An 18,205-nucleotide genomic window follows, 5' to 3' on the forward strand; every position below is an offset into this window, starting at 1 on the left:
TTAAATGATGAATTGGAAATTCTAAAACAACCATTAAAAAGCAATAAAACAGGACCGCGAGCCATGTATGCTGAAGGTGTCCAGTGTTCCTTTATATGCAAAGGGTTGGGGTCGTCTTTAGAACTCAACTCTGCCTGTATTGGAAGTCTTAGCCACATTCCACACTAGTTTTCTGTCAGCTCCTAGTCACTTAGCACCTCTCAGTCCCTTCTCTCTAGTACTCCAGGTGAAAAAGGGCCGATGCTTTGACTTTGTCACTAATTTCTGTATTTGCCAACCCAGCTTGTTGCATGATAAAGTGGAATGAATTGATCTTTGATACTTATATTTTTCTGTGATGTCTCAACATACTTCATACCTTTTTCTCTTCCCCTGAATTCAGAGACATGAAAAATGCTGTAATTGGAAACAACAAACAGAAAGCCAACCTCATCGTTTTAGGAGCTGTTCCAAGGTATGTTTGCTGTCTATGCCCTTTCTGCCATTTTTGCTAAGTTCTTAATGTATTTCTTATTCTCAGGCACAATACCCCTTTTTTCTATATTGTTTTATCTGTATTTTAAAAAATAAATACTTTGACATATGTGAACCATCTCTAAGAACCATCTCCAGAGAATGGACTAAGAAGTGAGTATATTAATACTCTTTGGAAATTCAGGAAGATCATTAACCTTGCAGTGTTAGAGTTTGTTAGATACATAGGACTATATACCTGCCTGATGATTTCTTCTCCATCTCTTTAGAGCCCTGGAAGTTTTTATGTGAGTGGATAATTTATTAGAATTCTCAAGACATTTTTGAAAGAGGGAAAAAAAAAACTCTGCTTATTTTTTTAATTTATTTTTTGTTTGTGCATTATGTGTAATAATGGGATTCATTAAGCCATATTCATATACATGCACATAACATAATTTGGTCAGTCTCATTCTCCAGTACCTTCCCTTTCCCTCCTCTCCAGACTTATTCCAGCTTGTTCTACCCTGCTGATCTTATATTACTGTTGTTTCAATTAGCACATTATTATTGTATATATAAACAGAATTCATTGTGGTATATTCATACATGGGCATAGCATTATTTGGTAGATTTTTGTTCCCCAGTACTTTCCACGCCCTCTCCTCCTCCTTTCTCTATCCCCTTCCTCTACTCTATTGGTCTCCCTCTTATTTTCTTCAGATCCCCGTTTTTATTATGCAACCCAACCACCAGCTTCCATATATGAGAGAAAAATTCAACCCTTGACTTTCTGATCTGACTTGTTTTATTTAGCACGGTATTCTCCATTTCCATCCATTTAGCAGCAAATGACAAAATTTCATTCTTATGGCTCAGTGAAACTCCATTGTGTGTATACACCACATTGTCTTTATCCATAAGTCTAAGTATTCGTCAATTTGGCTACTGTGAATTATGCTGCTATAAACATTAGTTTGCATGTATCACTATAGTACACTGACTTTAATACTTCTGGATAAATACCAAGGAGTGGTATTGCTGGATCATATAATGGTTCCACGCCTAGTCTTTTGATTATATTAATTTATAATCCCACAAATAATGTGTAAGTGTATCATTTTCCTCACATCCTTGCCAGCATTTATTATTATTTTTATTCTAACTGGAGTGAGATAAAATCTCAATGTAGTTTTGATATGCATTTCTCTAATAGCTAAAGATGTTGAACATTTTTTCATACATTTTTAGCCATTTGTATTTGTTCATTTATTCATTTGCCTATTTATTAGTTGAGTTATTGGGTTTTTTTCTGTTAAGTATTTTGAGTTATATTTATATAGTAGATATTAACTATCTGTTGGAAGAGTAGTTGGCAAAAGATTTTCTCCCATTCTATAGATTGTCTCTTCACACTCTTGTTTCTTTTGCTCTGCATAAGTTGTTTAACTTGATGCCATTCACTTATTCTTGGTTTTATTTCTTGAGCTTTAGGAGTTTTATTAAGGAAATCAGTGCCTGTGTCAATATGTCACAGTGTTGACCCTGTGTTTTCTTCCAGAAGTTTCAGAACACAGTCTGATTCTTAGGTCTTTGATTCTTGAGTTGACTTTTGTGCAGGGTGAGAGATAGAGATCTAGTTTTGTTCTTCTATATATGAATATCCCCTTTTCCTAGCACCATTTGTTAAAAAGGCTATCTGTTCTTTAATATGTTTTTGGCAGCTTCATCAAGGATCAGATGACTCTATTTATGTAGAATTGTCCCTGCTTGGTTTTTAATCCTTCTTTAAAAAAAAAAAAATCTGATTTTGAAAATTTGTTGTTTCTTGAGTTATCATAGAACATTTGGTTTCTTCTTCTGATGACCTATCAGCTTCCTTTTGGCAGACAATAACAGTTTATGACTTTCTTTATGCCTTTGCTACTTAGAACCAAGGTTTGTTTTTTGGTTTTTTTTTTTTTTGCAAAATTGTTATAAGTTTTTAAAAATATTTTTATTTTTCTCATTCCTATTTTCTATTTTTTAAATACAGGACTAATGGTTTTAATGTTTTTAACATCACTGACCTCAGATGTATACGTTAGTAACCATAAAGCTCACAGCATCCATTCTTAGGGTTTGTGTGCAGTATATCTAAATAGTGCTTTAGGGAGCATGAAATTAGAATGCAAAAGAGAGGGTCATAAGAAATGGAGCATTAGAATTTGGAGATTAGTTACTTTGCAAACTGGGCTACAGTGGAATTGGGAGGATTTCCTCAGTCCCCAAATGGGAAAGTTGAAGAGAAGAAAGGTTTCCTGGTTTGAAAAACTCCACAAAGACTATTCCCTCTATGCTAGACTTCTGCCACCTAAACATTGAAGCTCTGGATTTCTAGTTTGAGTCTGTGATCCAGCAATACTTGGCAAGTTTTGAAAAGACCCACCAAGAAGTAGCAGGTAACATGGACTATAGTGCTTGTTCTGCAGATACCACTTGTACACAACCCTCAGATTTACAGTTTGATAAACTCTGAGATCACATGATAGTCCTGTTCAAAATGAAAAATATCTCTTCTAGATTTTTTCAGATGTTTCTTTATTGAATTGGCAGATAATATAAATAAATAACCATTACCCAGAGAAATTCAAATAAGCTCAACCAAATATAATTTTAGTATGTGGAACGCATTGGTAGCCTTTTTTTTTTATCACATTCCTTTGTCACAATATTTTAATTTACTTTTGTTCTTTTAGTCTCTTTGTTTATCAAGTTCCTTCTTTTTAGATTGTTGTATTTGCTTCAGCAAGAAACATCAAGCACGGAGCTGAAAACGGAATGTGCAGTGGTATTGGGAAGTCTTGCTATGGGTACTGAAAACAATGTCAAGTCTCTGCTGGACTGCCATATTATCCCTGCCTTACTACAAGGTATGCAGGGAGGACATTTCACACATGAAAAGATTAGTGAGCTTGCAGTGTTGTAAGTACTGGTTGAGAAGATGAATCTCACATATAGTTTCTGTTAATAGGACTACTGTCCCCTGACCTGAAGTTCATTGAAGCTTGCCTTCGATGCCTGCGTACCATCTTCACCAGTCCTGTCACTCCAGAGGAGCTACTATATACAGTGAGTTTGGATGTTTTGGGGTCATTGGTTTTATTTCACTAAAAGCTTATTTGCTTATTATCTTCAGACTCACAGCTGTGATATGTAAAAAGTCTCAAGAAGTATTTGAGTTCCTGCTTATTTACAAGTATTAAATGTTCTAGGCTTTGTTTAAAAATGAACAGTGGTAGAGCATTTGCCTATAATATGCAAGGCTTTGGGTTCAATCCCCAGCACCACAAAACAAATGAATAAAAAAAGAAGATAGTCTCAGATCCTTGAGGAATTTACAAGCTGTTAAAAATTTTAAAAAGACCCATTTTTATCTCTTTGTATAATTAAGGGATTTTTTATTATGTTAAATGAGTGATAGGGAGTTCTGCTCACTTTAGCTTCAAGTCCAGGAAAGTAGGCTTTGTAGAGTAGCTAAAATTTGACCTAGGTCTTGAATAATAGATAAGATGTAGAGAATTGGAGAGGTGGGAGACCATTCTGGGAAGGATCTGTGTGAGGCAGTTGCAAAACAGTCTGATGTGGGGAGGGTGTCGTTAGTGTTAGCCAGAGAGGTAAACCAAAACCAGCTTGCAGGAGAGTAGGCTGACAGGCTAGAAGTAGTACATACCTGGAAGAGAATCCAAAGATGTTTGAAGTCAGTTAGTGGTTTTCAAAAGTCTCAGCGACTATGAAGGGGTTTTGATGGGACTTTCGTAGTGAAAATTACCTAGACTAATGTTGTTAAAACACTTATCTAAAATATAATTTTTACTACCTCAGTATACATATGTATAACTTTGTGTATGTGAATCCTGAGACAACTATCGCAACACAGTTCCACAAATGTGATGTCCTCTGGTTTCTATTTTGTTATTTCTCATTAAAAACAAATAATGCCTTTTATGCTTCTCTGAGCTCATATAAAGAATCACTTGTTTGATTGGATACACAGAATCAGAAATCTTACTCATAATCAAGGGTTATAAGTATTTCAAGAACATAAACAAGAGGCACAGGGAAAACACGCATGGAGAAGATATGGCACATGACTCCATAGTCCATCCTGCCTACATCAGACACGTAATTCTCTGGCCTCAATGATACATAAGGTCTCCAAGTGAGCTTTGTGGGTCACTTCACAAACTAGGAACTGAGTTATGAAGCATCTCAATTTTATACCTCAGGGTTTTATGTGACATTCTTGAGGGATTTGTGCCTCTTAAGTCTAGACTGTTTACTACAATAGTTCTCAAATGTGACCATGTTCCAGAATTACTTGGAGGATTTGTTAAACAGATTGCTGGACCCCACCTGCACAGTTTTTGAATAATAAGACTGGGGTAGGGCCTGAGGATTTGCCCTGCCTACAAGTTTCCAGGTAATTCAAATGCTGCTGCTTCTTGGACTGATCTTTGTAGTAAGTGTCAGAGTGTTTTTCTGGATGTCATATTGTCATGTTTCCAAAGAGATTAAACCAATCATCTGTCTTCTCTACCCTAGAAATTTCTCACCCACCCTAGCCCTAGGGTAAGAGAGGGAGAAAGTAATCCTAATCAGCTAATTTGACTCCTTCCTCGCTCTCTAAACTGATTTATGTCCCACTAATGGATCATGGTACAGTTTGGAAAACTCTTGTCTAGGTCAACTTAACTTTTTTACAGAACAGTTAAGACCCAGGTAAGTTAAATTTAGAGGGTGAAATCATCAAAATTATGAAACATCTTAGTTTTATGCCTCAGAGATTTTATACTTCAGAGTCTGATGGGAATCTGTTAGAGGTGTCAGGGGAACCAACAGAGAGCAGTGCTTAAGTGTAGACTCAGCTGCTGCAGCAGCGTAGGTACTGAATAGGATAGTCTAGTTAGAAGAGAGCAGGGTTTCTAGTTTGAAATCCTGTTTATCAATGGGTAACTTTGGGAAGTTATGTAACTGTTCTTTTCCTTGTTTAATCATCTGTATACTGCAGATATATGAACACAATTGACAGAAAGGGAGCAGGTGAAAAGAAATAGAATGGAGGCTGTTGAAATGGATGAATGAGAGAGCAGTGAAGGAAAGGATGAAGGCAAAAATAGCTTTAGGAGTCTGATAGTCGTCTTTATCTCCTGTTGACTTGCTGTTCTAGCTTGGCTGCTTCTGCTTCCCTGTGTTCTGCCAGTGGAACTACTGTCTCCCCTCACCCTATTTGAAACTCATCTTCTCTCTTACTTTTCTTTCTATGTATTTAGTACCTAACTTTCTCTGAGGTTTTCAGGTTTTTTGTTGTGTTTTTAAACTGCTTTGTTTGTATAACACACAGGTTATAACAAGTAGGGGAAGACATTTCACTTTTTAGGGAATCAACAGCCTGCTATTTTTCTACTTACCTTTTATGTATCTTTTTGGGGGTTGGGGGGTACCAGGGATTGAACACAGGAGCGCTCTACTACTGAGCCACATCTCCAGCTCTATTTTGTATTTTATTTAGAGACAGAGTCTCACTGAGTTTCTTAGTGCCTCGACGTTGCTGAGGCTGGCTTTGAACTCCTGATCTTCTTGCTTCAGCCTCCAGAGCCACTGGGATTACAGGTGTGCGCCACCATGCCCAGCTTCTTTTATGTATCTTGGCATTCTTTTCTTTGATGCCCTCTGTGTGAGGGTCTTCAAAGTGTGGTCTGTTGATCAGCAGTATCAGCCTCTTTGGGGAGCTAGTTAAAATGCAGACTCTTAGATCCCAGTCTAACACACAAAATCAGAATCTGAACATGAAGAACATTCCCTGGAAATTTGCAGGCACATTTGTACTTGAGAAGCATAGCTTGAGGACTTGTGACAGCTTTGACTAGGAGACTTGAGCTAAGTCCATCTATGTTTAAGGCCAGATTCCCTTTCAACTTGTAATTTCTTTTGTATTAAAAAGAAATACTTGAAGAACCTGCAGGAGGGTTGTTTGATTTTTCTCTTTTCCTATGTCACCATTTAAGTGTCAGCGAAGGCAATAGCCAGTGGGTTTTACGTGACAAATTGCTAATCATATAAATTGTACAGATTGCAAGTGGCTAACTGCAGTCATTATGAGAGATTAGTTACTGATGCTCACCATATATCTTAGAGATCAAAATGGTCAAATTCTTTCTATACTTCCTTATACTGTATATCTTATTAATCACCTCACATTTTGAGTTCAGAAACTCAGTAAAACTATTAGTCTTACTGATGTGATATTATTTTATTATGAGGACACATAAGAGGGCTGTTGAGAATTCCTGTCCTTATATTTTGTTTTCGAGGATGGATATTGAAGCCCCTTTTCTTGTCCTTGGCCTCAACTGTTTTGAAGGCCATGATGTTTTTCTTTTGCTTTATTCCTTCAAGAAACTTGATTGACTGCCTTTAAGATAAGAGGCTTCACTATGTGCCTGCACTCTGTCAAATGTGCGTACAGTGCCTAAGTTCCTTGTTGCTGTGCTCTCATTCCCCTACGCTCCAGGATGCCACAGTGATACCGCACCTCATGGCGCTGCTGAGCAGGTCCCGCTACACCCAGGAGTATATCTGTCAGATCTTCTCACACTGCTGTAAAGTAAGAACCAGAATAAATACTTTCTATAATATAAAATCTTACTTGCCCTTAAGAGATGTGCCTTATTTGTGTGTCCTCTCAAAGATTTTATGTGTATATTTTTCCGTTATTTTTTAACACAAGCAGCAGCATGTAGTGTATACCATTCTACATCTTGCATTTTTCACTTAACATATCTTGAAGGCTATTCCATATCAGTATACGAGGGGTTTCTCTGCTTTTTTTTTTTTAATAGCTACGTAGCATTTTACTGTATAAATGTACAGTAATTGATTTAACTAGTCCTCTGTTGTTAAACATTTAGTTTGTTTCCAGTCTAAAGTACAAAAAAGTTCTCCAACAAGTACCTTGTATAGAAGACATTTTATAAGAAATGGAATTGCATCAAAGAATATGTACAATTGTAGTTTTACCCATATTGTCCTGCCTGGAGGTTGTCCTATTTTCTGTTACCAACAGCATGAGATCATGTCTGTTTCCTTACAATCTCAGTTTCCTATGTTGTTGGAAATGGCTTCTTGTGATCTCATATAAGAAATGGGTGTGATTCTTTGCTCATTGTTGAGTGTGTTCTCTCTCTCTCTCCCCTTCTTTCTCTCTCTTTTTATAGACATACTCAGGTAGGTATTTATTGCAAGTATGTGGAGGTAAATGAGTACAACTGAGATAATTTGATATAATTAGAAGAGCTTGTACATTGAAGTCATTAACACCCAGTTTTAAATTCCAGTTCTATTTGTGATGACTGAGGGACAATGAGTGTGTTTTCTGACATCTCTGAGCATTAGTTTGCTCGTCATTGATTTTAGTAACTTCAGCTTACAATTTTTGTTTTTCCATGTTAAGTTGAGAACTTTTACCTTTTCACCTGAAAAAAGAAACACTTTATGATTTCTCTTTGGCATTTCTGAATTGCCAGCCTCACTATTCTTGTAGGATAAGAGACGCATAGGGAAAGGTATGAGAGAAGGGGCTCAGAACTTCCATGCCCATAACCCTCCAGGTGCATCACCCTTATGTCCCATATCTAGAAGCTCTAGTTTCTCTGTTTAGGTTCCAAACCCAAATTGCAGAGTGCTATGAAGTAGCTACTTATTTTGCTTCATAGATTGTATTTTGAGTGTACTTATTTTGGTAGCCATGGTGATGACTTCAGATCTTTCTTAATTTTTAAGCAGTTTCTAATTCTTACCAAATAATTGGTTATCTTCTGAGAATTCTGTTAAGTATTTCAGGATGGCATTAGCTGCCTTCCTATTGTATAATACAGATACCAAGTGAGGTAAGAAGGGCTAAGAGAAGTGAACATACATTCCAAAGTGGAAAGGTCACATTTGATTTCAGAACATCTCCCCCAAATATATGAAAATTAGATCACTTGGTCCTGGAAAAAGTGCCTACATTAAAATCTAATCATTTAAACCCCTTCCAACCCTAGCTGATTATCACAGCCTCTTTACTCTGTTTAAGGCACAGGAATTAAGATTTTTGCCAAAAATCCTTGAGTTTTCTCTTCTTGATTCTTTTGACAATGTGTAGGTTAGCTCATAAAACCAGGAATAGCAAACAATGCCTTTATCTTTTTTGTTCGTTTGTTTTATACCAGAGATTGAACACAGGGTCATTTAACTGAGCTACATCCCCAGCCCCCTTTTTGTGTTTTGTTTTGAGACAGGATCTCCTTAAGTCCTTAGGCCTTGCTAAGTTGCTGAGGTTGGTCTCGAACTTGTAATCCTCCTACCTCAGCCTCCGAGTCGCTAGGATTACAGGTGTGTGCACCATCATGCCCAACTACATTCATCTTTTGAGGTGGGCAAGAAAACGTTCTAAGAAAATGAAATTTTGTTGCAATTCATTTGCTAAAAAGGAGTTAAAACGAATGAGATACAGAATTTTCTGACAATAAAATGAAGTCTTATAGCCAGCCCTGGCAGGTGAGTAGAAGATGATATTTTAGAACTCAATGCCTCATAACCATCCTTTCAGCATCTATTCCTGAGTGCTCAAGAGAGCATGACATCTACTAGTCATAACCACAGTGATTCCAGAAAATTGGACCTGGAAAAATAACTACATATCAGATTATTTTGTTAAATTATAAGAAGTTTGAATAATACCATACCCAAAGCCAAAACTCAGTTAGCCTTCAGGGCTACTCATCAGGAATATCTCAACACTTTTGGATTTGCTCATCCAAAATTTCTCAGTGTTGTCTTAGCTGAAATCATAGATAAAGGAGTACAATTAAATCACTAGACCTTTTACTGGACAGAAACTTTTGCTGAGAATAATAATTTACAGCCACCCTGATGCCACTGACAGCATTGAAGATGTTATCAGAGAAATTTGCCTCACTAAGCTTTCTTTTAACCTAATAATTATCATTTTCTGCTGTAATTACCAAATTTAAGTGTTCTGAGATATAACTAGACTTCAAAAATCATTATACTGTTTATAAACCCAGTAATAATAGTAATGGGTTAAATTCCAACATTAACTTTCTCCCTGATATACTAACAAGTCTTTGAAAACAACTGATCTGATGATTTGTGTATTATCATTAATTATAGAAACCTCGTATTTTCACATTCTTTTTTTTTGTACCTAGATGCAAAATAAACAAACTTTGTAATAGAACATATTCAAAGGAGCCTACTTAGCTACAATTAAATGGGATAAGACATTACTAATTTGCATAGACTGGTATTATATCAATATAGTTTGTGGAGGGAAAACAAAAAGAGAGATTATGAAAGCTTTTATTGTATGAACTAATAATAATTGTATCTTTGAAACTCTTTCCCTGATGTATTAAGGATCACAAAAGGCTAGGGATAATATTTATTAGAATTATAACTTATAAATTGTTGCCACTTCCTAAGCAGTTACTCAGATTTCTGAGTCCTGTCTTTTGGAAGTTAAGACTGCAAGGGCTTGTGATTTCTGTCCAGGTGAATGCTGCCATCTTAACCACCACCTGCAGGCATGTGCAGGTTGATTTGGAGAAAAACAAGAGAGAGACTTGATAAGAACCAAAGAATAGCTTCTCCTCCCCAGTTGGTTCAGCCACTTGAAAGAAAGAAAGAAAGAAAGAGAGAGAGAGAGAGAGAGAGATTCTTTCCTTGCCATTATTTTTACCCAGTCCTATATACAGCCTCAGAGAGGAGGAAGACCTTTGATGATAGACATTTGTTGCCATATTTGAGGCAAAGTATTTGAGGGCTAAAAAGTAAGGTATCTTAGCAGCAGGGAATAATTATGTAGAGTGAGAATTGCGATCTGCTTGACCTTTTCACCATCATTTGTAAATACAACTCTATCAGTAGGGATATTTCAGAAATGATTCAGATCTTAGAAAAAAGATACATGCACATGGGTATACTTGAAGTGATGTTGTAATAGTGAAAGACTGAAATTCTAAATGTCCAACTATAGGGTACTCGTTAAATAAAGATGAGACTTTCATGTGATGAATAAAATGAGAAAACTGGTACATATGGTGTGAATGATCTCTGCGATATTTAGTAAAGGAAATGAAAGATTTAGAGTAGTATGTATAGTATTTTACCATTTGTATTAAAATGGGAGAAAGAATATACTTGTATGTTTGTAGAATGACTTTAAGAATATAAAATAAGCAACTCAGGAGGCTGAGGCAGGAAGATTGTGAGTTCGAAGCCAGCCTTGGGCTAGGGATGTGGCTCAGTGGTCAAGTGCCCCTGAGTTCAATCCCGGAAACCCCCACGCCCCAAAAAAGAGAATGTAAAATAATACACTTAGATCACTACCAAACATAGGAATCAGTTGACTGCAGTGGTGGAAGAACAGTGAGGTACAAGGGTGCAAGAGGCCAAGGCAGCACCCTGCCTTCTTAGCCACTCTGATAAGCTCTGCCAGTGTGGAAACTAGGAAGTCAAAATGGATGTGTAGAGACAGACAAAACTTGACCATGCTGACATGTAAGCTGAGGCTAATTTAGGGTCTTAGGAGATGCTTCTTTTACTTGACTCCCCCATAACAGTCACATCACTATTTTTATACTGAATAAGCCAGGGACCCTTTTATTTCAATTGCGAGAATGCTAGTAAAGCATTTAGAGCATTGCCCAGTCCATAGCACCCCTTAAGTAGGACCTGTTACAACCGCAGATCAGGATGTGGTGGGAGAAAAGGGAGCACATTTAAAGTATATGCCCTGAGAATGGGATTTGCATATGTAAACTATGAAATACTCAGTAATGATTTAAAATAAATTAAAAGTTAGAATATATAGAGAAATTAAGAGAGATTGCTGAAGTTTTTTTTTTTTTTTAAAGGACCCTTTTAATAGTGTATGAAATGGTTAGGATATTGTTACCTATAAAGTAGAATGTGGTTCTTGTGTTATTTAGAAGTATAAATATTAATCCCACTTCAAATGTTGTACTTTTTGACCCAAGAAAGAGTAAACCAACTACAAGATAGTTCTTAGTTGGCTTAGTATCGGGTTAGAGAAACTGTTTTGAGAACTCTTGTCTGAACCAGTAACTGATTGCTGAACCCAGACAGATTCCCTACTTTTGGTGATATGGTCTTCTCTTCTGAATAAGGCAAAAGTAGGAATAAGGATAAGCTTGCAGTACCAGCTCTGTCTTGACTTTAATTGACTTTTCATTAATTGTTTGGGTGAGGTTGGACATAAAATGATTGAATAAGAGTCATAGCAATATTAAAGCTTTGCATTAACCTTTATCTTCTGCCCCTTTGAAGATCTTTAGTACATAGTTTAGTAGAAATCAGTGGATGAAAAACACAATACCCCTTTTTCCTATTTCTTCACCTTACTCTAAGAAGTAATCATTTTCAAAAAAGAAATGAGAAACATAGAAACCAAAACATGTTCACTTCTTAACACTTCTATGGAGTGTTGTGTTTGTTCTCATTATAGCATCACTGAAATCTCCCTAATGTATTATGGTAGGTTAGGTTCTCTTGCAATTAGTTTTAGAGTTTCCCCTGACTAGTTCCTCAGCCCTAATTTGTAAGAATGGCTGTGCCTTTGTCTCCTGTGGGCATAGGGTAAGGGTGTATACATGAAATGTAGAATTCAGAGTGGCTCTGTGGTGATATGCTATTTAATCATTGTGAAGGACCTCTGCAAGGATGGCTTCTCTGTCCCTTCCTTATTTCAGGAAGTTAAGAAAGCAGCATTTCTCAAACTGGAGTGAGGTAAGATGTGGTAGCCCCTTGCAGAAATAAAAACTGTCTACCTTTCTTTTTGTGTTTGAGTTTGCAAGCAAAGGGTAACTGAGAAATCTATACTGTTGTGAATGTGGTTTTCAACACTTAATAAATGTGATTTTATTGGAATGAATCACTATTCTTCTTAATTTATTATTGTATTCTCTTTTCTTACAGGGTCCAGATCATCAAACAATTTTATTTAACCATGGTGCAGTTCAGAATATTGCTCACCTACTAACCTCACTCTCCTACAAAGTAAGATGTTAAAAACTGTGACCAGATTTTTATCTTGTTTTTGGTTAATAGAAATAGACCCACATATTTTTTTGTTTCTTTGATCCTGTGATCAGGAGGAGTATTTTGTCAGTAAAATGTTATAGGGCATTATGATACCTCTAGAATGTTCTTTCATTGTAGGGAGAAAAATGTTGCCCTTGCATCTCAATGTTTCCAGGCTGTGGTTGTGCCATGAGTCACTGTTGATTTTTGCCTGTTCAGTAGTATTTCAAGTCTTTCCTGGGCAGCTTCTATGCTAAAGCTGCTGCTTAAGGTGCTGCTTCAAAATGTATAAAAACAATGGCTGGCTAGCTCAGGAAAAGCTTAAGAATTCACAGTTGAAACCCTCAGTGACTCAAACTTATAGCCTCTACTCACATATATATCGGCATGTACAATGTGTTTTGTTTTATATTTTAGAAAATCAAGAACTTTCAGACATTAATTAAATTTTCCTTACCATCTTTTGTATACAGCTAAGCAGCCACACAGTATATTATCGGTCATTGAGTTAAAACTTAGGCCATTTGTTGTCCAGTTAGCAAACTGTGGCAAATATTGTGATATTGTTGGTGTTGTATCACATTAGAGCTAGGTACGGCAGAAGAGGGCAGCAGTCCTTTTGTCTTGTGTCTACTTGTGACCCTAGTCTGCTTTTTTGGTTCTTAGCTTTATTTCAGGTAGGGCCTGCTAATGGGTCTGTTTTCCCTACCCCAAACATCCAAGTTTGGTCTTGGTGAAGAGCTCAGAAGGATAGGAATGGGGAATGGAGCCAACCTGAAACCGGCCGAGGCAGGAGAAGCTGCTGTGCCATGTGGAAGCTGAATCCCATTAGCACTTGTACATCAATAAACTGTTGTTGGGGCCACTAGTTATTGTCTCTTTACTTTGTTATCCTCTAGTTTCATTAATTCCCCAGCTCTTCCTCCATTTCTTGTGTTTTCAGCATTAGATTTGCCTATTATATCAAATTTTAGAAGGTTGTAGAAGGGCAAAGTGGTAACATTACTCTTTTGCTAATGTTTGCTCCATTGTCAAGAATGTCATGAACATCTTCTAGGTTCCACCTGTGGGGACGTGCTAGTGGTGCAGAGCCTTGCCCATGAAGGACACTCCTTCACACTCCACCTATGTGTCATGTGGGTGCCTTCAACCTCATAAGAAGGTCATGTGTAGACTCAGGCTCAGAAGTAAGATGACATCTCCTGGTGAAAACTAAATGGAAACAGTGAAAAGGAACAGCTGTCATAGCAACCCTTTCAGATTGTAAAACAACAGACTGAGCTCTTGCTATCCTCTGCTTTTGAGGAAGAATAGCACAATTCTTAGGTATTTTAAAGTGGAATTAGTCCTTCTCAAACTTTTTATTATAACACTCTTTCTCTCCTTCTGTTCTCTTGCCCCCATATGCATCCTATACATTTACAAGAGGACTCTTCCTTTTTTACCTTCCCTTCAGTTCTCTGGTTTTTAGTCAGAGAAGAAATGTCCCACGTGTTGATTACATTCCCCTTGTCTTAACCAGCAGTATATTTTGTACAGTATTCTTTTAGATTTGATTAGGAATCTGTCTTGTTCACTTTTGATTGCTGCTGCTTCTTCACTATTTTTCTATTACTTCAAAGTTAATTTTAACTTTTTATAACAAAGTTAAACTTTTATTGTACTCTTCAGATAGGTATTGCTGTTATTCTCTTGAAGCCTTCTTTTAGTATTTTAAGCAGAATTGAATGGTTATTTCTTCATAGATTCTGAGACATTCAAATAATATTTGCAAAATTAAAATAAATGCATTTTCTTGTCTGTTTAATTTTATAGGTTCGAATGCAAGCACTGAAATGCTTCTCAGTTTTAGCTTTTGAAAACCCCCAGGTATCGATGACCCTGGTAAATGGTAGGCTGGAACTTTCAGTGGCACCTACATGATTTAATTTATCATTTTGTAGTTTTAAAGAATTTCCTTAACAATTTTTTTTTTATTTCTAGTTTTGGTTGATGGAGAATTGTTACCACAGATATTTGTGAAGATGTTACAGAGAGATAAGCCTATTGAGATGCAGCTCACATCAGCAAAATGGTAAAGGTCAAAACAATGTGGGAAGGAAGATAGCGCATTTATCAATATCTTAGAGAATTTTTGAATGACCTAATTTGCTCACTTCCAGCCCCCATCTTGTTTTGGGATCTTGAAATTAGATAGTCACTGGGCTACCTCACATTTTCTTAAATGGATATAAGTTTTTCTACTTGGTTTATCACCAGTAGTTTGCAGAACAGGAACTCTTGTGTCTAAGACTATACAGAATTACTTTGTTATTCCTAAACTTAACATTCCTTGTATGCCAGCTGAAATAATACAGAATTATGTCAAAATTAATCAACACATATTACAATAAGTATGAAACTAGAAAAATAGAAATATGGAGGGAGAAGTTGAATACTAGTACGTTAACTGATCTGTCAAGCACCTGCTGTGCACGGTTTACCTCAAAGAATTACTCATGCATCATGAATTGTGTTTATTTATATTGTGCTCTTGTTTGCTTGCTTTTTGTCTTAACTGCAAAACTGAGCATTTGCCTCTTTGTTAATAAGGTATTATTCTCCTATAAATAGTTTTTAAAAAATGATCTGGTAACAAACCTCATGGTAATAACAGCTATAGGGATTTTAGACTTCCACAGTGGAAAAGAATTTACTCATTTGTTTATAGCTTTTTGTAAAAGCCAAACATGGAATGTTTTCAGTTCCCCCCACCCACCAGCTTACTAAAGGAATCTAACTCAAGAAGGAAATTCATTAATATAAATTTCTAAAGTAATTTTCAGTACCTACCTAGGGAATACAAATTAATTTTTATTTTTATTCAAAACCAGATATAATTATGAAGGTACATTGTTTTTCAGTAGAACCATTTGTGAATACTGAACTATTGCTCGTAACCTCTAAAACCTCTAAATAGTTCACTTCTGATGAATAGCAGTATTACAATTTAAATGCCTCTTCTGTGATATTTCTACCGCTTTGGCAGTTGGAATATCCCAACTTAACTTTATCTAAATTAAGATACTTTGTTAATCTTATATTTTATTAACATTTTTCAAGTGTAAAAAGTATGGAGAAAATCATAAGGAATCTATATGTGCCCAGCTATCTTCAAAATGTATCCACCCATTAGACTGTTTATTTTAAAAACAATTTTGTAGTGTTTTTATTTTTCTAAATATCTGGCTGACTGTATATGTATCTGTTAGTTTTCTTTTATTACTAAATTGAACTAAAGATAAAAGAATGTCAGTCTTCTTTCTCAAAATAAATGAAAGTATTTGTTTACTTGTGTGTTTTTGCTCATAAAATCTTAAAGGCAAATAATTTTTTTCTTTTAAGCTTTTAAATCAAGCAAAAACCTCACTTTTGGTCATTTTATTCCAGTTTAACTTATATGTGTAGAGCTGGAGCAATTCGGACAGATGACAACTGTATTGTATTAAAGGTAAGCTAACTAATTCTTTCTAAAACTGTTTGAATATTGTAGTTCTATAAGTATTAATATGAATATTGGCATTTGTTTCTTTTTACACATTTATCATTGTGGTATGTATATATAGCATAAAATAATATTAAAATGCCATGTTTTCTGTGGGAAGCCATGTAGCTTTTAAAAATTGGTTTAGAGAAATTTTGAACATCAAAGTGAAATAATTCTTTCCTTGGCACAACTTTTTTTATCTTATGGTAATTAAGAGCGTGTGGAAATTTTAAAAAAGAGGTAAAATTCAGGTGAAATAGGGAATGTATTTTAATCCTTGGGTTTCATTAAATTTGCAGTATAGTTTTATAGGCAGGCAGTTTGCCATTCCTATAAATACAGACTTTCTGTCACTCTAGTAGCCAGTAACCAATGGCATCATGAGAAAATAAATAAGTAGCACATGAAAACAATCATTGTTGTTTGTTTGTTTTGCTACTGGAGATTGAACATAGATATACTTTACCACTGAGTCACTTCTGCAGTCTTTTTTTTATTATTTTATTTTGAAACAAGGTCTCACTAAGTTGCTTAGGGCCTTGCTGAGTTGCTGAGGCTGAACTTGAATCGCTATCCTTCTATCTCAGCCTGTCCAGTTGCTGGGATTATAGGTGTGCGCCACCGTGCCTGACTGTGGTTATTTTCAACAATGTATGTCAAATACAACCTGAACTTAGGAAAACCTGGATAAGAGATCAGCCCTGAAAGTCCTAATTAAGACCTGAATTCTGGTTTTAGCACCCCCACCACTGACTGGCTTGATGTCCCTTATTCTTTTGTTGCCTCAGATTCTCAATCATAAAAATGGAGATGATAATTCCTGCTCATTTGTCTCAAAGTATTGTGAGGATAACAATATATTAAATACAGTAAATGTCTTATTTGCCATGAAGTACAAAACTGGGCATAAACAGATTAATCATAGTGTCATTTTGAAAGTGGCATCTCTTATTATCATTATCCAAAAGGTGAACCCAAGGATAAAGGAGCATTAAGAAGGCTAATGTCTTCTGAGAGAGTCAGCTAATTTTATGAGTGCTGAGGCTTTCTGTACAAGTGACTTTTTTTTTTTTTTAAACTTCTCTTACCCTTATTTTCTTTCTATTGGTAAGATAGTTTTAGTAGCATTACCTTCATGTAGTAATTGGAAACATTAAATAGGATAAACTATGATTTTTGTTACAGATAAATAGTAGCTAGTAATGTTGGGAAGAGAAGAATGGGACCTTCTCCTCAGAAGCCTAGTTTGAGTTGTAAAGCCAGAAGCAGACAAATAGGAAATCAATAGTGAACAATAAAGCGCTAAATTCTGTGGTGAAAATGTGATAGGATTGTAGAAAACAGTGAACCACAGTTGACTGTAGTCATCGAGGAAGACTTCTATCCTTACGACATTTCCATTTCTACTTCCACATTATCCTTCAAACTGGATGCATCCGCCTTAGGAATACAAAGCACAGAACATTTCTGTTGAGAACCTAAAGTAGATAAATTACTAAGACCAGTGTCAAGATTTTGAAGGACCTCAGGAGTATACTTGAACTAGTTAATACCACAGTTATTCCAGCAAGTTCTTGGGGAAACCTAATGATTGTGATTGATGCTTTTCACTCACTTTTTAGGAGAACTGGTGGAAACTGAGAAAGTTAAGATCACTGAATTTTTAAAGCTGTATTTTGTTTTTGCAGCTATAGATATTAATCCTCAAAGCAAAACTAAAAGCCATTCCAGCCATGTTACTCACTAAGGAAAGGATTGCAAACTTTTTCTAAGGCAAAAGTCATTCCTGATTAAACTGCTGCATTTCTTTTTAGTAAATAAATACATACATGGGACAGAACCCTCAGACATGATTTGTTAGTGGTTCTTAAATATTTTTATAATAAAGTTTCAATCTTGTCATAAAAGCAAATTAGAGCTTCTAATAAGTTGCATTGTATTAGAGTTTAGTGTGCCAGCACAAATGATTAATCTGCACTCAATTTTGTTTGTTTTTGCATTTTGAAAAATCTTTTATTTTCTGAAAGTCAGTGGAAGAAGTACTTGAGCACAAATATGACTCCCAGTGAAAACCTTTGA

At 35.9% G+C, this 18,205-nt stretch overlaps 1 protein-coding gene across 5 annotated transcripts in view; it reads left to right on the forward strand.

Moving 5' to 3' along the window:
- ARMC8 (armadillo repeat containing 8) overlaps window positions 1-18,205 on the forward strand; it is a 109,075-nt gene that overhangs the window by 39,727 nt on the left and 51,143 nt on the right. For 4 of the 5 annotated variants that reach the window (XM_079155015.1, XM_079155017.1, XM_079155018.1 and 1 more), the window contains 8 exons: window positions 383-454; window positions 3,223-3,365; window positions 3,467-3,564; window positions 7,007-7,099; window positions 12,496-12,576; window positions 14,416-14,491; window positions 14,584-14,674; window positions 16,030-16,090. In XM_079155015.1, the coding sequence (XP_079011141.1) occupies window positions 383-454; window positions 3,223-3,365; window positions 3,467-3,564; window positions 7,007-7,099; window positions 12,496-12,576; window positions 14,416-14,491; window positions 14,584-14,674; window positions 16,030-16,090 (715 nt within the window). The remainder of the gene's footprint in view (window positions 1-382; window positions 455-3,222; window positions 3,366-3,466; window positions 3,565-7,006; window positions 7,100-12,495; window positions 12,577-14,415; window positions 14,492-14,583; window positions 14,675-16,029; window positions 16,091-18,205) is intronic. The other variant, XM_079155016.1, reaches the window with a different exon arrangement.

Source organism: Sciurus vulgaris (assembly GCF_902686455.1).
Source record: "Sciurus vulgaris genome assembly, chromosome: 10".
Classification (NCBI taxonomy): Eukaryota; Metazoa; Chordata; class Mammalia; order Rodentia; family Sciuridae; genus Sciurus; species Sciurus vulgaris.